Source organism: Globicephala melas, chromosome 19 (assembly GCF_963455315.2).
Source record: "Globicephala melas chromosome 19, mGloMel1.2, whole genome shotgun sequence".
Lineage (NCBI taxonomy): Eukaryota > Metazoa > Chordata > Mammalia > Artiodactyla > Delphinidae > Globicephala > Globicephala melas.
In genome coordinates, this window is record NC_083332.1 from 14,970,468 (window position 1) to 14,996,235 (window position 25,768).

Here is a 25,768-nt window from a genome sequence, read left to right on the forward strand (position 1 = left end):
TTTGGCTGCATTGGGTCTTCGTTGCTGCATGTGGGCTTTCTCTAGTTGCAGTGAGCAGGGGCCACTCTTCGTTGCAGTGTGTGGGCTTCTCATTGTAGTGGCTTCTCTTGTTGCGGAGCACAGGCTCTATGTATGCAGGCTTCAGTAGTTGTGGCACACGGGCTTAGTAGTTGTGGCTTGCGGGCTCTAGAGTGCAGGCTCAGTAGTTGTGGCTAAGTAGTTGGGCTTAGTTGCTCCGCAGCATGTGGGATCTTCCCAGACCAGGGCTTGAAGCCGTGTCCCCTGCACTGGCAGGTGGATTCTTAACCACTGCACCACCAGGGAAGTCCCTCTTCTACTTTTTTAAAATTGTACTTTTACTTTTATTGTATGAATTACTTCCTGCTATTTACCTTAATTAAAAAAAAAAGGGGCTTCGCTGGTGGCACAGAGGTTAAGAATCCGCCTGGCCATGCAGGGAACAGGGGTTTGAGCCCTGGTCCGGGAAGATCCCACATGCCAGGGAGCAACAAAGCCCATGTGCCACAACTACTGAGCCTGCACTCTAGAGCCATCGAGCCACAACTACTGAAGCCCACACGCCTAGAGCCCATGCTCCACAACGAGAAGCCACCGCAATGAGAGACCCGCACACCACAACAAAGAGTGGGCCCCACTCGCCGCAACTAGAAAAAGCCTGTGCGCAGCAACAAGACCCAACGCAGCCAAAAATAAATTAAATAAATAAATAAATGTTTTCTGGGAATTCCCTGGCAGTCCAGTAGTTAGGACTTCATGCTTTCACTGCTGAGAGCCCTTGTAAAAAACATGTTTTCTGGCTTATGTTAATGATTTTTTCCCCCAACACTTTTGCCAACTGCCTGCTATGTGACAGGCACGGTATGTGTGGTAACAGAGTCGTGAAATAACTGCTCAATCCAGGTTTTCTAAATGCATTAAGGTTGTTAATTTCCTACAACGTAGAGCTTTGGTGGCTTCCCACAAATTTTTTTTTTAACTTATTTATTTAATTATTTTTGGCTGCATTGGGTCTTTGTTGCTATGCACAGGCTTTCTCTAGTTGCGGTGAGCGGGGGCTTCTCATTGCGGTGGCTTCTCTTGTTGCAGAGCACAGGGTCTAGGCGCCCAGGCTTCAGGAGTTGTGGCTCATGGGCTCTGGAGCGCAGGCTCAGTAGTTGTGGTGCATGGGCTTAGTTGCTCCGCGGCATGTGGGATCTTCCTGGACCAGGGCTTGAACCCGAGTTCCCTGCATTGGCAGGTGGATTCTTAACCACTGCACCACCAGGGAAGCCCTTCCCACAAATTTTTATCTGTAGGGATCAAATTATCATTTATCACTAAGTAGCCTAAAATTTCAGATTTTCCACTTAAACAAAAACTTTATTATGGAAGTTTTCAAATATATGCAAAGTAGTAAGAATAGCACAGTGAACCCTATGTACCCATTACCTGGCTTCAACGATTTACAGCATTTTTCTGATCTTGTTTCATCTATCCTTCCCATTTTTTCTTTAGTATTATAAAGCAAATCACACATATAATTTCATCCTTGAATACTTCAGTATGGCTCTCTAATGCATAAGGATTTATACACACATACACACTCCCATGCCATCATCATGCCTAACAAATGAATAATAATTATTTAATATAATTTAATACCCACTCCAGGTTTACTTTTTCACAATAATGTAAAAAGTTGTCTTTTTTTTTATTTGTCCAAATCAGGATTGTATTGCCTGTATTTTCTTATTTTCTGTATTCTTGATGCTCTGGCATTTGGGGACTTGATCTTGGAGAGACTACCGCTTCTAGGGCTAGCAAATTCCTTGACAAACGACCCTCCTGGCAAGCATGCCGTTGATATACAAACCAACCAATCCAAAGTCCACACCCCTTTATCAAACATCTCCTTTATCAAACTCTCATACACCAAGCCATTATTTCTCCTGCCCTAAATCACCCCAGGGCCAGGTACTGGACAACTGAGGACCACCACTGGAGCTCAGAGCCCACAAAATTATTCAATCTACCCAGTCTTAAACTTGCTCAGTGTACCTACCTGGCATCACGTCACCCATTCCTTCCTGGGAAAACTCCAGTAAAGGTTCTGAGTCATGCTCTGCCCTCTTCCGCCTTCTGCCTCCTAACAGGACTAGGTGTTCCTTCCATGTTCTCCTATGTATACTCGGTTCCTCCTGCTTGCAGAAATCTCCGCGTATAAGCGTCTTCCTTCATGATAATCATTTCCATGTCTTCGTGACTTATCAAACCTGATTAAAGCAAATCCTGGGTACATTTTAACACAAGCATCTCAATACATTCCATACACTGTATTTAATTAATATGTCTCAAGTCTCTTTTAATTTGTAAAATTCTGTTTTTATTAACTTAACATATATTGGTTAAGAAACTAGGCCTTAAAAAAAAAAAAAAGAAACTAAGCCTTATATTTTGTGGAATTTCCCACATTCTGGATTTGGCTGTTTGCTTCTTTGTGTCATGAATTTGTTCATTTATTTCCCAAGTTTCCTGTAAACTGGTATGTTTAGAGACGAAATTACACTTCTTTTTTTTTTTTGTGGTACACGGGCCTCTCACTGTTGTGGCCTCTCCCGTTGTGGAGCACAGGCTCCGGACGCACAGGCTCAGCAGCCATGGCTCACGGGCCCAGCGGCTCCACGGCATGTGGGATCCTCCCGGACCGGGGCACGAACCCGTGCCCCCTGCATTAGCAGGCGGACTCTCAACCACTGCGCCACCAGGGAAGCCCTAAATTACACTTCTGAATCAATATTTTGGACAAGAATACTCCACAGGTAGTATACATCCATTGCATTACATCAAGAAGCACACAGCCTTGCTGATTTAATTTAGAGATGTTACTATAGGTTAGCGGGTTGTCATTCTGCTCTGTCCTTTAAAACCTTCGAATAATCTCTCACCTAATGGTTTTCACATCCACTGATACCATCAAGATCCATTATTTCATAAAAAAAAAGTGTCACTTTTTGGATTCTATCATTCCTTTGACCTTTATTAGCTAGAATTCTCTAATAATAAAGAACTTTCCTTCACCAACTTTTGGTTGTCTTGAAATATAGTTCATAGAGGAAAGGCAGGATAAATGCTCCATTTTCCCCCTTTATTTATTAATAAATGCCCTAATGTGCTCTGTAGCTGACCAATGCATCTTGTTAGAAAAAAAAGAAGCTATCACAGGCTACAGTAATCATGATAAAAGGACACAGGATCCAAATTGAGGGGATTCCCACTGGCCAAATATAGGACAATTTGAGCATTTTTAAAAAAGGCTACAATGGATTTTTAAAGATTGATTCTGGACTTATAATATAGGTGATTTTTAATTTCCAAATAGTTTCTTTTTATCTTATTCTTTGTTAATTTTATTTACTTAACTGAAGTATAGTTGATTTACAATATTGTGTTAGTTTTAGGTGTACAGCACAGTGATTTGGTTACATATACACATGTATATGTATATACAAACATACGGTGTATATATATATATATATATATATATATATATATATATACACATTCATACATACAGTGAATATATATACATATATTCTTTAAAAAAATTATTTTCCATTATAGGTTATTACAAGATATTGAATATAGTGCCCAATGCTATAGAGTAAATCCTTATTGTTTATCTATGTTATATATGGTAGTATGTTATCTGTTAATACCATACTCCTAATTTAAATTATCCCCCCCACTTCCCCTTTCATAACCATGTTTGTTTTCTATGTCTGTGAGTCTGTTTCTGTTTTGTATATAAGTTCATTGGTACTATTTTTAGTTTCCACATACAAGTGATACAATATTTGTCTTACTCTGTCTGACTTACTTCACTTAGTATGACAATCTCTAGGTCCATCCATCCTCTGTTAATTTTAAATCAAATTTATACAGAGGCCAGAGAGTATAGATTGTAGAATATATTTTTTTATGAAAAAATTGAAAAAGGATTTCTCACTTTCACTATTTTAATAAGAGTAAGTTATCTGACATTCAATAATGGATGAGTGTTGGTGGAAGGCATTTCTATATTCACTGTGCCCATAGTCATTCATTTGGATTTTCAAGAGAGCAATATTAATGATGATAATAGTAAAACAATAGTTAGTAACTTAAAACAACAACCATTTAATTGTATCTCATGATTTTGTGGGTCAAGAATTTGGGCAGGGGCTCAGTTGGTGGATTTTTCTGTTCTACATGGCATCAACTGAAGTTATTCACTGGCATTGAGTTGATGGCTGGTTTGGAGGATCCAAAACTATTTCACTCAGATGTCTGGTGTTTTCATGGGCAATCTGGAAGACTGGGCACAGCAGAGTGCCTCTCCTTCTCTATGTAGTCTCAGGGCCTTTCCATGTGGTCTCTTCAGCAGAGTAGCCAGACTTTTTAACATAACAGTTCAGGTCTGAACTTGAGAGAGTATTCCAAGAGATGAGGCAAAATCTACCAGTAAAGTCTGGGTCCAGAAACTAGCACAGCAGTACTTCTGCTATTCTACTGATCAAAGTAGTCACAGTCTGCCCAGATTCAAAGGGAAAGGATGTGGATTCCACATCTTGATGGGTGGAGTACCAAAGAATCTGCAGTAATCTTTATTCTGCCACAGTATTATAATTTTATAAATCAAGAACTTATAGCATCAAGCAGTTAAACATCCTGTTCAATATAACACAGGTAAGAAAGTGATGGGCTAGAAATGATGTTAAGTGTCTTTCCCACATTTGTTATATTAATAGGATTAGTTTCTAGAATGAATGTGAAGATTCTCAGGTCTGAGTGATGGTGGAATATATTAAATTAACACATTATTTATGATATAAACCCCGTTATGCCAAGTCAGGTGCATGGAGGAAGCAAAAGGAACTAATTACTACATTCATAGACTAAAAAGTCTTTCTTATATTTTTACATTATGAATTTTCAGATGATGGGTAAGGTGTGAATGTTGTCTAAAGGCCTTCTTACATTCCTTACATTCATAGGGTTTCTCACCAGAATGAATTCTCAGATGCTGAATAAGAGATGAATTAAGCCTAAAGGCCTTCCTACATTCCTTACATTCAAAGGGTTTTTCACCAGTATGAATGCTCTGATGTAGAGTAAGTTTTTGGCGCAATCTAAAGGCCTTCCCGCATTCCTTACATTTATACGGTTTCTCACCAATATGAATACTCTGATGTTGTGTAAGTTGTGAGAGTAGTCTAAAGGCCTTACCACATTCCTTACAGTCATAGGGTTTAACACCAATATGAATACTCTGGTGTGAAATAAGTTGTGAGTAACGACTAAAGGCCTTCCAGCATTCCTTACATTCATAAGGTTTCTCACCAGTATGAATTCTGTGATGTAGAATAAGATGATAACCACGACTAAAAGTCTTTCCACATTCCTTACATTCATAGGGTTTCTCACCAGTATGAATTCTCTGGTGGAGTGTCAGTTGCTGTCGTACTCTAAAGGCCTTCCCACATTCTTTACATTCATAGGGTTTCTCACCTGTATGAAGTTTGTGATGTACCCTAAGGCCAGAGCCACACAAAAAGGCCTTCCCACATTCTTTACATTCATAGAGTTTGTCAGCAATATTAAGCTTCTGATGTCGAGTAAGGTGTGCATACTGTCTAAAGGCCTTCCCACATTCTGTACATACATAGGGTTTCTCACCAGTATGAATCCTCTGATGTAGAGTAAGTTGTCCACGAACTCTGAAGGCTTTCCCACATTCTTTACATTCATAGGGTTTCTCACCAATATGAATTTTTTGATGTACTCTAAGGTCTGGGCCACATATGAAAGATTCTCCACATTCCTTACATTCATAGAGTTTTTCACCAGAATGAAGTCTCTGATGTCGAGTAAGATGTGCCGTCTGTCTAAAGGCCATCCCACACTCCTTACATTCGTAAGGTTTCTCACCAGTATGAATTCTGTGATGAAAGGTAAGTTGTTGGCGTACTCTAAAGGCCTTCCCACATTCCTTACATTCATAGGGTTTCTCGACAAAATGAAGTCTCTGATGTGAAGAAAAAGATGAGTATTTTTGGTAAGAGGACACTTTTTGAGATGTAATTTTCACTTGATTGAAATATTCCTCTTGTCCTTCAAATTTTCTTTTGGACTCCCAATCATTTTTTAAAATGAGTCTGTTAAGGCCATGGTTTTTAATTCTCTCCATTACCTTCCACTGGGATAAGTTTATTTCATGAATGTCATTTTCTGAAGATAAATTCTTGGTCTCATATTTGTTCTCCAAATCTGAAAGAAAACAAGAGAGCAAACATGTAGTTCTCTTTTTCTAAAAGAAGTAAAATTTCTACAGTAGAAGTAAAAGACAACCAAAGTACTACCCAATGAAATTCTAAAAATAGTTACATAATTAAAAAAAGCAAAAGGCAACACCAGGAAAATGAGAGTTCATGAAGGAAAATGAGATTAGTGACTAAGTAAATATTTTAAGTCAGTGGTTCTCAAACTGAAACGTGAATCAGAATCACAAGGGAGCTTGTTACAAATACTATGATTTAGATACCACCTAAACTACTTGGATCAGATTCTACAGTCCTGGGCAGTCCTATATTTAATATTCTCCATACGATGATTTTGATGGAAATGAAAGGTTGGGAATTCATGCTTAAATTCTTTCAACAATTTCTCTTTATTCTTAGAATAAAATCAAACTTGTTAAAAGGCCTCTGCTTACCTATAACGCATCATCTCAAACCACTGTTCTCTTTACTGCTACTTGGAGAGGCCTCTTTTCAGATATTAGAACATGTTCCCACTTACTTCCATTGGACTTTTCAGTCTGCTCTATTTCCCCACAAATCTGTTTGGGCTCTTTGCATGGTGGCTCCTTCTCACTCTGAGGTCTTAGAGTAAGTTACTTACTCAACAGCTGAATCTACTGACAGTACTTAAAGCTATGTGCTTATTATACAGTTGACCCTTGAACAACATGGGTTTGAACTGTGCAGATCCACTATATATGGACTTTTTTCAATAAATATACAAACATATATGTGTAGAACATCGTGTGCAAGACTTGTATTGAAGTGGATAACCTATCCTTACATAAGCATAAGGTGAGTGATATTTAGTATAAAATTAATAATGTGTTAGCTTTCTTACTGTTTTACAACTTTGCTTTCAAAGAATTACATTACTATATAGTGTGCTTCTGTCTCTTCTGACTGGATAAACTGCATATCAGCCTATCATCACAGGTAAGTGGTTTTTTAAAACCTGTAACAATGTTTCTAATACTGTTTTATAAATGTGACTGTAATATTGTATGCCATAGAAATTTTATGCTGATTCACTCATTACTGTATAGGCTAGGCTACTGTGAAGCATTCATATCAATTACAATAGGTTACCGTAAAGCAATCATATTGCTGCTTTTTCATTACCAATGCATAAGTCATTATATCTGTAAATAAATATAAAATTTTTTCACATTATCTTTTCATTTCTGATGTCCAGTGTTAGTAACACATATAATATGTAATGTGTTTATGATATAGGACAATATTGATGTAGGTACTGACAGAAAATTTATCTTATAAACAGACAACATAAACTTATGGTATCAATAAATACAGTACAGTACTGTAAATGTATTTTCTCTTCCCTGTGATTTTCTTAATAACATTTTCTTTTCTCTAGCTAACTTTATTATAAGAATACAGTATATAATATATATAACATATGTGTTAATCGACTATTTATGTTATTGGTAAGGCTTCCAGGTCAACAATAGGCTAATAAGTAGCTAAGTGTTGGGGGAGTCAAAAGTTATATGTGGGGACGTCCCTGGTGGTCCAGTGGTAAAGAATCTGCCTTCCAATGCACGGGACACAGGTTCAATCCCTGGTCAGGGAACTAAGATCCCACATGTCACGTGGCAACTAAGCCCATGTGCCACAACTACTGAGCTCACGCACCTCAAAAAGAGAGCCTGCATGCCACAAACTACAGAGCCCACGTGCTCTGGAGCCCATGCACCACAACTAGAGAGAGAAAACCCCCATGCCACAGCTAGAGAGAAGCCCGCAAGCCACAAAGAAGACCCAACGAAGACAAAAAAATAGAAATAAAATAAATAAATAAAATAAATAAATATATTTTTTAAAGTTATATGTGGATTTTTGCTTACGCTGGTGGGGGCAACACCTTAAACCCTGTGTTGTTCAAGGGTTAACTGTATATCTGCATAGTTATTATACATATATTACATACAACATAGAGCTATGTTGAAATTATCTATTTATTAATTTTTCCAATTGTTATTCTGTTTATTTTCTTACCCCTAAACCTCATTAAGGGCAGAAACGATCCCTGCTTTATTCTCCATTCAATAATAAATCCAGAGCACAAAATAGATTTCACTTATTTAATTCCTATACTTATATATTTATTCTGAATATATTTCTCGGCCTCTAACCTCTCACATCTTACTACAATGATTAAATATCTCCTTTATTCATTCAAGCTAGCCCAGCTGACTATATAAATGAAAAATGGTGGTTGTATTTTCCTGTACATCCTTCCGTTTTTTATACCCTTATTTATGCAGTATTCTCTACATTGCCATTCCCTCCTTCACATAGCTATGGGTTGCTCTTTGTTTGTCTCCACATCACAACAAAGACACTGAGAAACTCTTACGTACTTCAGCTCCCTTTAAGCTTATTCTACTACTCATCCATTTTGCAAATGCTCAGTGAGTTTTGTTCCTTCATCCCCTTATTCTGGTCTCCTCCTTTCCGTCCCCTCAGAGGCAAGACCATTCCTTATTTCCTAGAAATGTGACTTTCAGACAGGAAAATATGTTTATACCTTATTGAAGTTTATGAAATCCTTAGCAAAAAAAAAAAAAAAGACGTAATTTGTAAGTAACTCACTAATAGGGTCAAAGGGTTTTGCAGTAACTTGAGTGTGAAGAACTTGCTAACAAAGGTCATGATAGATGTAAACCAGAGGATGGTAAGCCAGGAGGAGAAATAGCCAGAGGGGAATTTAAGTGCTGAATGAGCTGTGTATGAGAGAGAAAAATGATGATGTTTTCAAGTATTATAATATAGTCTGTATAAGAAAACTGAAATCATATAGGTTCTACTAAAACTGGGAATTAATAATAACAACAAAAAAGTAAATCCACTTGGAATTTTAGAAGTCTATCTTAAATAACTCTTAGATCAATAGAGAAATAAGATCCCAAATGGTATTTGTTTAAAAAAAACAATAGTAACAATAAAAAGAAAACTACATTAAATTACCTGTAAAACTATAACCACAGTGAGTAGAAGAAAATTCAAAAACTTAAATACATGGGACTTCCCTGGTGACGCAGTGGTTAAGAATCCACGTGCCAATGCAGGGGACACGGGATCGATCCCTGGTCCGGGAATATCCCACATGCCGCAGAGCAACTAAGCCCATGCGCCACAACTACTGAGCCTGCACTCTGGAGCCTGAGAGCCACAATTACTGAAGCCTGCGTGCCTAGAACCCGTGCTCTGCAACAAGAGAAGCCACTGCAATGAGAAGCCTGTGCACCGCAATGAAGAGTAGCCCCCTCTCACCGCAACTAGAGAAAGCCTGTGCACAGCAATGAAGACCCAATGCAGCCAAAAATAAATAAATTTATTTAAAAAAATATCTTAATACATACAGCAAAAAAATGAAAGAAAAAATTAACTAAAAATCCCACTCAAAAATATTAGAAAAGCAAGCTGAAGCAAAGCAGAAAAAAGAAATTAACTATATAAAAGCAGAATTAGAATAGTTAGAAAACAGAAAAAAAGAACTAACACACAAAGTAAAACCAGATTCTTTTTTTATAAATGAATCAGCAAAACAGATAACCATTAGTTAATATAATAAAAATAGCAATAAATAAATAAATAAATAAAAATAGCAAGAACGCACAGACATAGAAATTTAAAAATGGCAAAGTGAAAATAATCATGATTAAATACAGAACATAGTTGGAAGAAAGATTACTTTGCCAATAAGTTTTAAAACACAGCTAAAATGAATAATTTTCTAAGAAAATAGAATTTACCAAAACTGACCACAAAAGAGATACAATGTTTCAACAGATTAATTTCCATAAGGCAAACAGAGATTGTAGTCAGACTTACCATCTCCTTCTTCAAGGAAAAAGCTTAAAAAGGTTATTAAAGCTTTAAAGAACAGGCCATACAAATTCTGTTTAGACTGAGAACTAGGAAAAAGGAGGACTTCCAAACTATTTTCATGATGTAATAATATCATACTAAATCCTGCTCATAAAAAGAAAACTCCATACCAGTTTTCTGAAAATTGATGTAAAAATTCTAAGCATCTAATAAAACAGTGTGTCAAAAGACCCAGTGTTGTTTATTCAAAGAATGTTAAAGAGGTCCAGTATGGGGAAATCTATTAAGATAATTCAACTCATTTAATACAGCTGAGGAAAGGGACAAATAAAAATCACATGATCGGGGACTTCCCTGGTGGTCCAGTGGCTAAGACTCTGCGCTTCTTATGCAGGGGGCCCAGGTTCTATCCCTGGTCAAGGAACTAGATCCCACATGCAGCAACTAAAGATCCTGCACGTGTCAACGAAGATCCTGCATGCCGCAACTAGGACCTGGCACAGCCAAATAAATATATTTTTAAAAATATTTATTTGGCTGTGCTGGGTCTTAGTTGTGGCTCACTGGCTCCTTACTTGAGGCATGTGAACTCTTAGTTGTGGCACGCATGCGGGATCTAGTTCCCAAACCAGGAATCGAAGCTGGGACCCCTGCATTGGGAGCTTGGAGTCTTAACCATTGCACCGCCAGGGAAGTCCCAATATATTTTTTTAAATTCACATGATCAACTCCATAGACGCTGAAAAGGCAACTAAAAAAGGGAAACATATCTGATTTTTAAAAAAAGCTCAATAAAGGAGGAATAATTACCTCCCTAAAATGATAAAATATATAATACCTTAACAAAAAGACAGCTTTGGAGTTATTAGTCAAGACACTTAAATATCAGAAAAAAATGAGCGGTAGTCTTAAGAATTTAAAAGAAGAGATAAAACTGTATTTTCAGATGATAATTCATAATTGGAAAATCTAAGAGGTTTAAATAATATAAATAACAGAATTTAATAAGGTAGGAGGATATAAAAAACAAAAACTAATAGCCTTTATACATACATTTAATAATAAAATATGATGGAGAAAAAAAGATTCCAGTCACAACAGTTTCAAGAGTAAACTTAAAATATATATATAACCTTTATGAAGAAAACACTGAAACACTCATGAAGCATCTGGCATTAGATTTTCTAAAGATATCACACACGAAATCACAAGAGGGAGATTACTCTGCACAAGGGGACAGTGGTCTATCAAGGGTGTTCATGCTGATAAGCTGAGCAGGTATGGAGACAATGGCAAACAACAGGGCAAATTCTGTATTCAAAGTAGCCAGGTATATCGAATCCTGCAGATTATCACCCCTGGGCCAGATAGCAACTTCTGCTGTCTGCCTTCAGAGTAGGCAACAGCTATGCGGGCTAGGGCATGAGAGACAGGCCAGTGGCTTGTCACGTCCAGGGGATATGGCCCCCTCCACAGGCCCAGTTGACAAAGCACTCCTATCTCACAAGAGTTAACTGTGTTTGTTCCAAACAAGTTTAGGCCAGTCTCACATTTTCCTGAAAGTACCCAATTTAATTAAACAATATGTAAACTTATAAGTAACTATGAGAAGAGATTGGTTCTATGAAAGTGAAATTGAATACTTTGGAAAAACTGGTTGTAAATACATTGTTAAAAATCATGGCTAACAGGGATATCCCTGGCGGTCCACTGGTTAAGACTCTGTGCTCACAATGCAGGGAGTACAGATTTAATTCCTGGTCGGGGAACTAAGATCCTGCATGCCACATAGCACAGCCAGAAAAACAAAATACAAAACATGGCTAACAAAAACTAAGTGTGGGAGGGACAATAGTAAAAGATGGGGAAAACATAATAATCAAGAAGTGTTCTGTACTTGTTGCAAATTTTGTTCTTGTTCTACTTAAAAAATTTTTAACTAGAAATAGTAATAGACTATAAATTGTATGTGTGGTTTAGATGAAAAATTAAATAAGAGACACAATGGAAAGAAAGCCTTAGACACGTCGAAAGTATTGACAAAGAGCTATATTTTAATGTTGAGAGTAAAAATATTACTTTTATGGTATGTACATAAAATATCTAACCCTTTTTTATGAATAAACAAACCAAATACCAGTCCCAATTCTGTTGGACCAAAGGATTTCTATTCTATTACACAATGCTGATGAGAATATAGAAAAATATAAGCCCTTTCTTTGATCAGTTAAAAATATATAAATATAAAAAATCACAAATGTGATTCCCCCGTTTCAGAGAACCAGCTTTAATTAAATGGAAAATGTCACATAAATTACCTGAACTTAGTATTTAGTCTGTTTAGGCATTTTATTATTAACCACCTTGCTTTGTTGATACAAGACTAGGATATAGAAGATTTGGTTCCAAGGTAATCCTATTTGCATTTCAACACTGTGGACAGAGTACAAAGATCTGAAAATAATAAAACCTAACATCCGAGGAACTGTACTTCTGAAGTATCAATTTTAGTCACATCCTGAATAAGGCCATAGTGAATGCTACCATTGAATAATCCTCATTCTATTCATGATCATCTTTCTGATTTCACTGAGGAAATAACAATAGAAGAATATGCTGTCCTCTCTCCACTACCCAGACCAACTTACTTGCATTCATAACTACATTGTTTTCCCTTTAATTCTCTCTTGTTCCCTGGATCCTATCCCCTTCCTCCACTCTCACCTCAAGGACACTGCTTCCAAATTTATGCTCTCTCTACTGCATCAATTTCCCCCACTTTACAGAATCATTCCTATGGGCACACAAACATGGTCTATAATTGCACACCATAAACTACACTGCTTATAACCCAAATCCCCAGTGTAACTACCAACTCTATTTCCCAGCTTTCCTTCATACATACTTCTTCCAGAGTTGTCTTACACCCATCTCATCACTGCCTTACCTACTCTTTTTTTTTTTTGCGGTACGCGGGCCTCTCACTGTTGTGGCCTCTCCCGTTGCGGAGCACAGGCTCCGGATGCGCAGGCTCAGCGGCCATGGCTCACGGGCCCAGCCGCTCTGCAGCATGTGGGATCTTCCCAGACCGGGGCACGAACCCGTGTCCCCTGCATCGGCAGGTGGACTCTCAACCACTGCGCCACCAGGGAAGCCCTACCTACTCTTATTAAGTCACTCTAATCAGGTTTTCACCCTGACTCCACTAAAATCACTCTTGACAAGGTCACCAGCATTCTCCATCTTGCCAGAATCTGGGGTCAATTCTCATCCTCATTCTCTACTCCTTCCATTTTGAAACATTTTCTTTTGTTTTTATCAGTGCCTGCTCCTTCTGCATGTCCTTTGCGGCCCCCTCTTTCTAACGTCTGAATAGGGGAGTATCCCATGAATCAGTCTTTAGGCCTCTTCTCTTTATCTGCTTTCTTCTACCTGCATGTGTTCCTTAGATGAACACATTCAGACCCATGGATTTCAATTTTAACCATAAAGTGAAGACACCCAGATGGACATCAGGCTGTAACCTCTCCCTGAGCTCCATGTGTATATACATATTCAGCTGCCTACTCAGCATCTAAAACTGGAAAAATGAAAGACAATTCAAACTTAAAATATCCAAAACAGAAACTCTCAACGTCTACCTGCCAACCTGCTCTTCCTATCTTCCCTACCTCAGTAAATTGTGCTTCCATTCACCTAGCTTTTCAAGCTAACACCCTTATCTCCTCCTTTGATATGTCTTTCTTACTTACTGCATTTATAAGTCCATCAGCATGTTCTTTTGGGACTCCCTTCATACATAACCTGAGTCTAACAGCTTCTTACTACCTCCTACGGCTGCCAGCTTTATCCAAACCACCATTACTTCCAGTCTGAACTGAAACTGCTTCCACACTGGTCCTTCCTACTTTTGCACTTGACCAGAGGAATCATTTTAAAACAGAAAGCAGACTATAGCTTCCAATTTCTCTTAATGATTATATTATATGGCCCTTGACTAACTCTGATCTCATCTGTTATTACTTTACCTTCCTCTCCCCCATGTTCTAGCCATAATGGCTTTCAAACATGCAAAGCTAACTTCTTCCTTAGCCCTTTTCTATCTGCGCAGAATGCTCTTCCTCTAGAGTCAAATGGCTTGAGCCCTTACTTCACATCTCTCCTCAAATACCATCTCCTCAAAAAAACCTTCCTTCATTTGTCCACTTTTCTATATGCATTTATACTTCAATAAAACTTAACTAAAAAGAAGAAAGAAACAAAGAAAGAAAAGGAAAGGAAAAAAATAATGACCTTGTTTAAGATGTCTAACTTTGAATCAACAGTTGTTATTTTGGCTAAATATTTCCTGACTAAACTGATATTATCTTATTCACTTTGAGCCACTGTATTTCATTATTTTTGTAGTATTAACAGTTGTAAATATCATTTAATCAGATGATAGAAAATAAGTTAGGATTGGGAAAAACAGCATATTTTTCTTTCCTTTGGTAGAAGGTGAATCAGAAGACATAACCTTATAAACATTATGGGCACTGAAATGGCTCTGGTGTTACAAAAGAACGTTTCGCCTAAAATGAGTCTCCTCTGTCAGACCTGAATATAACACAGAGCAAAATATAAAGTGACAACATATATCTCTATATCAAGAGTTTTAAGGATCTTTCTTTAACAAAAGGTCCAAAGAGAGATGAAAATAGCACAGAGGTAGAAGCTAAACCAAGGGATCATTTTCCATATAGTCTATTACATTCATGTTTCTTCCTGATGTGAAGGTAGATATAAACATACATGGAAAAAGGTGAATAAAAATGATATTCTGTAAACTAAGGATCTATCTTCTAGAGTAATTCACATGAAACTTCAGTTGCTGATAAAACGTATGATATTATTACCACGTCAAGAACACTCATCTCCATAGTCTTCTATTTCCCATTTTTAATTTATGAGAAAAGTTAGGGAAAAAAGCCTTTCCTGACCATAACTAAAACAGTTTTCCCATCCCATACCATTCTCTATTCCCTTACTGTGCTTACCTTTATTCATAGTACTCCCTTATTACCTAACATTATATTTTCTATTTACTTACTATGTTTCTGTAAATCAGGGTAAATCCTCACAGGGACAGGGATTCTAGTGGTTTTATGTAAATAAAACTGTATTGATGGTGTCCAGCATAGTGCCCGGCTCAGAGCCCAGTTGGTCGATCGATCTATCTGTCTGTCTGCCTATCTATCTATACATGCAAAAGAAGAAATCAAAATATAGATAGAATAATATTGGGAACAGAGAGCACCTTTCCATACCTTATGCCCCCTTCAAAGGGGAGGAAAATTAGAGAGAAAAACAACAATGAAAAAAGGAGAGTGGTAAATAGGATACAGTAGTACTATGAGTAACCCCAGCTAAGTCCTTAATTTGCTCCCAGGGTCTCAGACCTTTTCTCCTTAGGCCATGGTCTTTCAAAGTGGGTTTTCGAAACAACATCAGAAGGGTGTGTCTCTTCCTTAACTAGCAGGGAAGTTTTCTCTGGTGATGGTTTCCCCTACCCTATTGGCCCTCACTTACCTGGATATCGTCTTCTTCCTTTCCTCACTACTTTCCAGGGCTCTTTTCCTTGCTCCAATAAGAAAATCACATCTGGTTTAGAAACAAAGCATCCTGGACAGAAGAAAAGAAATGTAAGGTAATGTGGAAATAAAAAATAAATTCACAATTACTTTGATTCAGTTTTGGTTAAATTTTTAATAAACTATAGGTCAAATGGTAATTGATAAAGACTTTAGAACAAAAGTGAGGTGATTAAAAAACATCATGTTAATATTACATAAGAAATGGAGATTGCAGAGGGAGGGAAAAGGTCTTATTTTCATTTATATTCACACAAGTACTCCTTTTCTTGAGAGCAATGGTGGTTGACAGATGTCTGGGTTCAAATTTTGCCTTTGCCATAACCCAGTAGTGTGACCTTGGACAAGTTACCAGTCTGCTTTATTTTCCTCACCTATAAAATAGGGATAATTATAGTACCTATCATACATGATTGTTGCGCAGGTTATATTAATATATATCCATATCTAAACATTGCCTAGAATATACACTAAGCGCTACATATATTTTATTAGCTATTATTTATTATAATTGCTTTTTTTTTTTTTTTGCGTTATGCGGGCCTCTCACTGTTGTGGCCTCTCCCATTGCGGAGCACAGGCTCTGGACGCGCAGGCTCAGCGGCCCAGCCGCTCCACATGTGGGATCCTCCCGGACCGGGACACAAACCCACGTCCCCTGCATTGGCAGACGGACTCTCAACCACTGCGCCACCAGGGAAGCCCCTATAATTGCTTTTTTTAACATCTTTATTGGAGTATAATTGTTTTACAATGTTGTGTTAGTTTCTGCTGTATAACAAAGTGAATCAGCTATACGTATACTTATATCCCCATATCCCCTCCCTCTTGTGTCTCCCTCCCACCCTCCCTATCCCACCCCTCTAGGTGGTCACAAAGCACCGAGCTGATCTCCCTATGCTATGCAGCTGCTTCCCACTAGCTATCTAATTTACATTTGGTAGTGTATATATGTCCATGCCACTCTCTCACTTCGTCCCAGATTACCCTTCCCCCTCCCTGTATCCTTAAGTCCATTCTCTATGTCTGCATCTTTATCCCTGTCCTGCCCCTGGGTTCATGAGAACCTTTTTTTTTTTTTTTTTTAGATGCCATATATATGTGTTAGCATACGGTATTTGTTTTTCTCTTTCTGACTTACTCTGTATGACAGACTCTAAGTCCATCCACTTCACTACAAATAACTTAATTTCATTTCATTTTATGGCTGAGTAATATTCCATTGTATATATGTGCCACATCTTCTTTATCCATTCATCTGGCGATGGACACTTAGGTTGCTTCCATGTCCTGGCTATTGCAAATAGTGCTGCAATGAACATTGTGGTGCATGACTCTTTTTGAATTATGGTTTTCTCAGTATGCCCAGTAGTGGGATTGCTGGGTCATATGGTAGTTCTATTTTTAGTTTTTTAAAGAACCTCCATACTGTTCTCCATAGTGGCTGTATCATATAATTGCTATTTTAATGAGAGGAAAATAAGAAGTTTCCTGAGGCATTTACTGTTTTTTCTTAGGATATTCATACAATGTTACATGCAAAGTTCTTGGATTTTTAACTTTTAATCATAAAAGTAGGTTGGAGTGAATATGTTTGCTTATTAATATAAGACATGAGTTCTCTTGAACTGTAAATAAATCCAGTTTATACCACTTACCACTAAAAAAATTATGTGTTCATTTGAGAGTCAGAGAAAAACCAAGATATAAGGTCTAGCTATTTTCCTTATAGGTATACCAACAAATAACAAAACACCTATAGCAATTCTGAGTTCAGATACAAAGTGAAGCCTGCTTTCTTTGACACTGGTAAGGTTGTAAATCACCCAGATTTCAAACCCAGTCCTTTCATCATTAAGGAAGACCTGAAGGCCACATAAGGATGGCCAAGATGAATATGCTTAGTGAAGGTGCTCACTTCCAAACAAAAAGAGCTCAAACCATTCCCTTGAGAACAGGGAGCAGAAATTTGGATCATTTCTTGAAAGATATTCCTGAAATTTCTAGAGAAGAAAGCTAATTTTGCAGAGAACAGAGTCTAAATTTCTAGAGGCAGATAACCTTACCCAATGAGACCAAGTTGCTGTAGTTCTCCAACATTACATCTCTATACAAATCCCTCTGTTCCAAGTCCAGGTAGTCCCACTCCTCCTGAGAGAAATCTATGGACACATCACTGAACATCACTGATCCCTGAAATGACAAACCATACAACTGAAATTAAAGAATATTTGTTTTAAGATGGGAGAAAAAAATGGAAGAGATACTGCAGGAAATGGATCATAGAGCAAGCAAACAGGCTTGGGCTGGAAGCCCGTAACACAGTAGTTAGGAAATGAGTGTGCTTGAAGCAGGATGTCTATATGTTCCTGAAGGATCCTGTTGCTACAGATACAGCCTCTTGTATACTCTAGCATATCTTAACTATCCAAACACATCTGGGAAAAATATAATCAGTATGTATGCATGTATTTATGTATGTATGTATGTATGTATGTATTTATGCTGTGCCAGGTCTTAGTTGTGGCATGCAGGATCTTTAGTTGCAGTATGCAGACTTCTTAGTTGCAGCATGAGGACTCTTAGTTGCGGCATGCACGTGGGACCTAGTTCCCTGACCAGGGCGCAAACCCGGGCCCCTTGCACTGGGAGCGTGGAATCTTACCCATTGGACCACCAGGGAAGTCCCTCAGTTTTCTAATTAAATGAAATACTGTGTATAAGCCTTCTGTCTGTTGTATGTCTCCCTCACAAATTCTCAAAAAATGTGTTCTTCCACCCTTTCCCCTTAAAGAACAAGATTTTTTAAAAAAAAGTTTTCCTATGATATCTCTATGTTGGAAAAGGATCTGAATACAATTAAAACTTTCTTCCAAGTTCACCATTGAATCAGATCATAAACATTTCCCCATTTATGATAAATTCTTTTATGAAATTTAAAAAATTGGTTGTATAATAGTCTATGCAATAGATATCTGCATGATCTTATCTATCATTTTCCATCCCTCACTGTATGCATTCATTATTCCTGAGTTAGAGGATACTGATGTAGATTCTGGATACTGGTGATCCAGAATCACAAAGATGTCATTCTAGACTAGCTCATCCCGTTCCAATATAAATGGTATACAACTCTTAGGGATTTCCAGAGCAGATACTTGAGCTCCCTGCATGCAAGACCCAACCATAATCCTACCTAGTCCTAAAAGCCTCATAAAGCATGAGATCTAACCATGTACTGAGGCTGAGGTCAACCAACAGCAAATCTTACCTACTTGGAAAACTCAAGTTTGGAAAAATTTAGCGATTTCCCATGAGCAGTCAAATGGGCCCATACTCTCTCAACTACTCAAAAGAGATGGTGAAACGTCTCCCTAAAGGGATTTCATTTCTGCTCCACTGCAGCTTTTAGCAGAAGACTGAGCACATATAACAGATGCTGAATGATTTGTTCAATGAATACATGAACAATGACTGGAAAAAAGAGGACTCACAAGGAAGGCATTGTACTATTTATTTGGCCTCATCTCTCACTGGATTTGGAGGAAATGGGTCCTTAGATGGGGCTCTGATAAGTAAGAAGTTTCAGGATAAAGAAAAGTTTATAGGAACTTAACTTCCAGAAGGTGAAAGAAACAGCAACTTACATGGGCCATGGTTTAGAAATTCAAGAACTGGTCAGTCCTCCTTGGGGTTTACTTGCCTGGAGAAGCACAGTTCACAGAGGCCAGAGCTAGGGGGAGAAAAAGGGGGCCATGAGATAGGCCTTAGAACTCTCAAAACGACTCAGCTTAATATATTCTTTCCCCTCCCTGGACCTACCACACACACACACACACACACACACACACACACACACACACACACGGAAATTTGAGGAAGTATGGACAAATCTAATCCCTACTTATAAATTTCAGGGCTGATAAGGGACCACATCATCTAAACCAGAATCTCTTTCAAAACCTCACAAACCTGCTTAAATTAAACAGATACAAAGAGAGAAATCCATAGGACCAATGCTAGCAGCCGTTACCACTGAGAAATTACTGCACTGGCAGCCCTGCCTGCCTGCAGTCAGAACAATAACTTCCAGAATCCTCTGGGCTCATCACTATTTTCAATCAGAATCATCCACATTGCTTTCCTGGATGACTTCATCTGTCATTCTGTTTCTTACAACCTAGGCTGAAGAGGTGTGAATTCATGTTGTCAGCAGTTAGACAATAACATATATCTATTTATCAAGACTTTTCACAAGAAAATGAAATAAAAGGCATCCAAACTGGAAAGGAAGAAGTAAAACTATCTCTATATTATATATAGAAAATCCTAAGGACCCCACAGGAAAACTGTTAGAATAAAAGAATTCAGTAAAGTTGCAGGATACAAAATCAATTTACAAAAATCAGGTGCATTTATATCTACTAATAATGAACTATAAGAAAGAGAAATTAAGAAAACAATCCCATTTATAATTGCATCAAAAGAATAAAATAACTAGGAATATATTTAACCAAGGAGGTTAAATAGACCTGTACACTGAAAACTATAAGACACTGATAAAAGAAACTGAAGATGACGCAAATAGATATTCAATGTTCATAAATTAGAAGAATTAATATTGTTAAAATGTCCATACTGCCCAGAGCAATCTACAGATTAAATGCAATCTCTATCAAAATTCCACTGGAATATTCCACAGAACTAGAACAAACAACCCTAAAAGTTGTATGGAACCACAAAAGGCCCCAAATAGCCAAAGCAATCTTGAGAAAGAAGAAAAAATCTGGAGGTATCATGCTTCCTGATTTCAAACTATATTACAAAGCTACAGTAATCAAAACAATATGATATTGTCCCCCCCCGCAAAAAAAAAACAGCTATATAGGTCAATGGAACAGAATAGAGAGCCCAGAAATAAAACCCATGTGTACATGATCAATTAATTTACAAAAAGGAGCCAAGAATATACAGTGGGAAAAGGACAGTCTCTTCAATAAATGGTGTTGGGAAAACCAGACAGCCACATGCAAAAGAATGAAACTGGACCACTATTTCATACCATGCACAAAAATGAACTCAAAATGGATTAAAGACTTGAATGTTTAAGACCTGAAACCATAAAACTCCTAGAAGAAAACACAGGAGGTAAGTGCCTAGACATAGGTCTTGGTGATGATTTTTTGACACTAAAAGTAAAGGCAACAAAAGCAAAAATAAACAAGTGGGACTACATCAAACTAAAAATCTTCTGCACAGCAAAGGAATCATCAACAAAATGAAAAGGCAACCTACTGAATAGGAGAAAATATTTGCAAATCATATATCTGATAAGGGATCAATTCCAAAATATATAAAGAACCCATACAATAGCAAAAAAAAAAAATCTTGATTAAAAAATGGGCAGATCTAAATAGACATTTTTCCAAAGAAGTCATAACAGATGGCCAACAGGTACATGAAAAGATGCTCAACATCACAATTGTCAGGGAAATGCAAACCAAAACCACAATGAGATATCATCATACACCTGTTAGAATGGCTATTATCAAAAAGACAAGAAATAACAAATGTTGGCAAGAATGTGGAGAAAAGGGAACCTTTGTGCACTGTTGGCAGGAATGTAAATTGGTACAGCCATTATGGAAAACAGTGTGGAGGTTTCTCAAAAAATTAAAAATAGACCTACCATATGATCCAGCAATTGCACTACTAGGTATTTTCTGAAGAAAATGAAAACACTAATTTGAAAAGATTTATGCATCCCCATGTTCACTGCAACATTATTTACAACAGCCAAATTATGGAAACAACCTAAATGTCCATCGATGGATTAATGGATAAAGAAAATGTGAAACACAGACACACAGGAATATTATTCAGCCATAAAAATAATAAAATTTTGGCGTGGTTGGGGTTGGTGGCTGACTTCCCGGGGCGCACGCCCTGGCCCACCGGCCGGATGGATTTGGACCCCCTGCGAAGGAAGGTCGGCCAGGGACGTGTCTCCCGCCGGGCGGAAGGGGCGGGGGCGAGGCGTGCGCATTGCCGCTTCTGCCCCCCACCTTGATTTTATTTATTCAAGAAATAAGGGAATAAAGGGAAATTTGACAAAATACCCTGGCCGTTTTCAGAGTTGAAGGCATCCACCAGGGATACTTCTGTCCCCAGCATCTACCCGGGCGGCACAAGTGGCACTGGCTGGAGCCCACCTCGACTCCAGGGGATTATCCCTCGCGCTGGATCAACACCAGCCTCAGGCCTCACCCCCATGTTCCAGCTCCGCCCGTCCCCTGGTCAGCAGTTTGGGTCACCGGCCGTGCTCCTTGACCCGTCTCTGCAGAGGTCACTGAGCGACCTTGGGGCGAGACGGGCGGGCTTATTTTTAAAGGCGGAAGAATAGTAAGCGGTTTCAAGATTGCAACTTTTTCAAGAAGGGGAAAGTCCCTTCTACTTTGGGCCGTTAAGTTTTTTCTTCTTTTTCAGTAAAATTTATGGTAAGAAAAAAAAAAAGAATAAAATTTTGCCATTTTCAGCAACACAGACGGACCTTGAGTGCATCATGCTAAGCGGAATAAGTCAGACACAGAAAAACAAATACTGTATAATCTTGCTTACATGTAAAATTAAAAAAACACAAACAAACAAACTCTAACCAAGCTCACAGATACAAAGAACAGATTAGTAGCTTCCAGAGGTGGGGGGATGGGAGGGGTGGAGAGGGTGATACGGTTGAAGTGGGGAGGCAAAGGGACAAACTTCTAGTTTTAAAATTAATGTCATGGGTTGTAATGTATAGCATGGTGATATAGTTTATATATATATATATATAATATAGTATTGCATATTTGAAAGTTTCTAAGAGAGTAGTTCTTATCACAAGAAAAAGAAAATTGTAACTATGTATGTCTACAGATGTTAACTAGACTTACTGTGATCATTTTGCAATATATGCAAATATCAAATCATTATGTTGTACACCTGAAACTAAAACAGTGTTCTATGTCAATTATACATCAATTTAAAAAAAGAAGAGAAAAAAAGGACTTCTATATGATAGGTATTTTATATGTTAATTGTATCTGCAGGATTGCTATGTAGTATCATAATTATCCTATCTATGCAATGGATCAGAAAATTCACACTAAAAGAAGTGAAATCACTTGCAGAAATTCAGTTAATAAGTAGCAAAGCTGCATTTGGAATCCTTATTTTTCTAACCACAAAGTCAGCTCTCTTTCACCTCTAGCTCTTGCCCCTGAAACCCAGAATCTCTTGTCCCAGTGAGAGAAACATGAGGAGGTATGACTCACTAAAACATAGAAATAACACATCAAATTACCTAAAGATATTAAACCTCATTTTAAGAGTACTGATGCCCATATTAGCAAGCTTGTAAGGATATAAACATTCTAACCTGTAGACTGCACAAAATTTAAAGTAGGTACAAGCAGCATTTAAACCATGAAAACCCTTTGATGCAGAAATTCTAGCTTATGGGATTAAAGAAAATATTAAATAATTGTATATATGGACAAAAATGTAAAAGTGTGCTGACAGACATTATTCCTAGGGGAAAAAAGCTTTCCAGAACTGAAGCATCCTTCAGTAGAAATACATTTAATAAATTATAAAGCATCCATAGAGTGAAAAAACTTTCCATTTAAAAATTATGATGTAGGGCTTCCCTGGTGGCGCAGTGGTTAAGAATCCACCTGCCAATGCAGGGGACACGGGTTCAAGCCCTGGTCCGGGAAGATCCCACATGCCCCAGAGCAACTAAGCCCGTGCGCCACAACTACTGAGCCTGCATGCCTAGAGCCTGTGAGCCACACAACAAGAAAAGCCCCCGCAATGAGAAGCCTGCACACCACAATGAAGAGTAGCCCCCACTCGCCACAACCAGAGAAAAGCCCACACGCAGCAACGAAGACCCAATGCAGGCAATATAAAATAAATAAAATTTAAAAAAAATTTTAATAAATAAAAATTAAAAAATTAAAATTATGATGTAGATCTTTAATAGGAAAGATGGAAATATGTTTACTACATGTTGCTGAGTGAAGAATGCAGGTAACAACAGTTGTGAGTACTGTGATCCTGTCATGGCAGGTAAAAACACCTATATGTATCTATATATTCATGTATGTGCAAAGTAATCACTAAATGCTAACCTTCATTATTAAAAATTTTTTTCGATTGAGGCATAGTTGATGGAAAATATTATATAAGTTTAAGCTTTAGAAAGTACACAGACATACAAAATATTCAAGATATGCAGCCTTTAGAAAAATAAAATGAAATGGTTATTATATTTGTAAAGTATACATATATATTGGCATAAAGAGGTACTAACAGGCATCAACAGACAGAAAAAAATCTGCAAAGATTGCTATTTCTACATTTTTTCTTCTTTTTGCTTACATGTACTAATTTTCTTCTTTTTGCTTACATGTACTTCATAATTTTCTTTTTTGCTTACATGTACTTCATAATTTTCTTCTTTTTGCTTACATGTACTTCATAATTTTATATGGCCATATATACCCTTGAAATATATATATATTTTAAAATTTTATAAACAGGAACTTCTTCTTCAAGTAGGTGAAAGAGATTTTTTAAAGCAGTCATCCCTTGAACCTGGAGGAAAAAAGCTGCTATTTTTTAATTTATTTCAGTTCCCAATATCTGAACCAACTCTACGATTTCTAAGTTTCTGCTGCCTCTCATAACTTGTTTTTGTTTTTGTTTTTGTTTTTGTTTTTTTTTGCGGTACGCGGGCCTCTCACTGCTGCGGCCTCTCCCGTTGCGGAGCACAGGCTCCCGACGCGCAGGCTCAGCGGCCATGGCTCACGGGCCCAGCCGCTCCGCGGCATGTGGGATCCTCCCGGACCAGGGCACGAACCCGTGTCCCCTGCATCGGCAGGCGGACCCTCAACCACTGCGCCACCAGGGAAGCCCCTCTCATAACTTTTTGACTGATGAATTTATCTTGGTTCTGAATTAGTCATTTTAGTCACGATGCCCTCCAAAGAGCTAATGAATTGTCTTTCTTCTGTTGGTCTCGCCCTGCATCAACATCATGAGGAAAAATAAACTGTGAGACAAAGCTCATTACATAAAATCCAATGACCTCCACAGAAATCTGATGGGTTTGGTACTGTTTGGTCACAACCTGATAGTGCTTGCTATAATCAGATGATGTCTCCTTTCCAGGAACTCCCAAGCCATGCCATCAGACTTCTTCACTGACTTTATTTTAGTCTTATTCCTGTAGAGGTTTATCTAACTTGATAGATAAAAAGCAACTTAAGGATTTTAGTTACTGTATTTTCCCCAAGCACTAGCACAGGATCTGGCATGATATGAGTTCTTTTTAAATGTCTGATAATTTAACCTAGAAATTCCAATTCTAGGAATTTATCCTTAGGGAATATTTGTAAAAGTATACACAAAGAAGTATATGCAAGGAAGTTCTTCAAAGAATAATTTATAACCAAAAGAATACCTAACAATAGTCAACAAGCTAAATAAATTATGTTCCACTCTATGATGGCATATTATACAATTATTAATAATGATGATACTGGTTCATATTAATTAATGAAGAAAGATATCCATGATAAACTACCAAGTACACTAGGAAGACTAAAAAGAATATGCACAATGTTGGGAGGTGATTGACTCTCACATATGAAAAACACAGGCTTTGTTGTCAGGATCCAGTATGTGAATCTAAGCTCTGACAGTTATCAACTAGGAGGCTTTGGACACGTTACTAATTTTCAGTGCCTCTGTTCCCTCATAGAAAAACTGGAGAATAATAACAGTATCTAGGGGACTTCCCTGGTGGTCCAGTCATTAAGACTTCGTCTCCCAATGCAGGGGGTACAGGTTCGATCCCTGGTCGGGGAGCTAAGATCCCACATGCCTGGAAGCCAAAAA

The 25,768-nt window shown here is 37.8% G+C and overlaps 2 protein-coding genes across 5 annotated transcripts in view; both read right to left on the reverse strand.

The window, feature by feature from the left end:
• ZFP14 (ZFP14 zinc finger protein) overlaps window positions 1–2,094 on the reverse strand; it is a 55,892-nt gene extending 53,798 nt beyond the window's left edge. The window contains exon 1 of the mRNA XM_060288809.2: window positions 2,063–2,094. The gene's annotated coding sequence lies outside the window, so the exon portion shown is untranslated. The remainder of the gene's footprint in view (window positions 1–2,062) is intronic.
• Window positions 2,095–4,156: 2,062 nt separating this feature from the next.
• ZFP82 (ZFP82 zinc finger protein) overlaps window positions 4,157–25,768 on the reverse strand; it is an 86,132-nt gene continuing 64,520 nt past the window's right edge. For 3 of the 4 annotated variants that reach the window (XM_060288811.2, XM_060288812.2, XM_030874543.2), the window contains 4 exons: window positions 19,471–19,556; window positions 17,890–18,016; window positions 15,762–15,854; window positions 4,157–6,306 (listed from right to left, as the gene is read on the reverse strand). In XM_060288811.2, coding sequence (XP_060144794.1) covers window positions 4,949–6,306; window positions 15,762–15,854; window positions 17,890–18,016; window positions 19,471–19,479 — 1,587 coding nt within the window. In that variant the 5' untranslated portion in view covers window positions 19,480–19,556 and the 3' untranslated portion in view covers window positions 4,157–4,948. The remainder of the gene's footprint in view (window positions 6,307–15,761; window positions 15,855–17,889; window positions 18,017–19,470; window positions 19,557–25,768) is intronic. The other variant, XM_070044194.1, reaches the window with a different exon arrangement.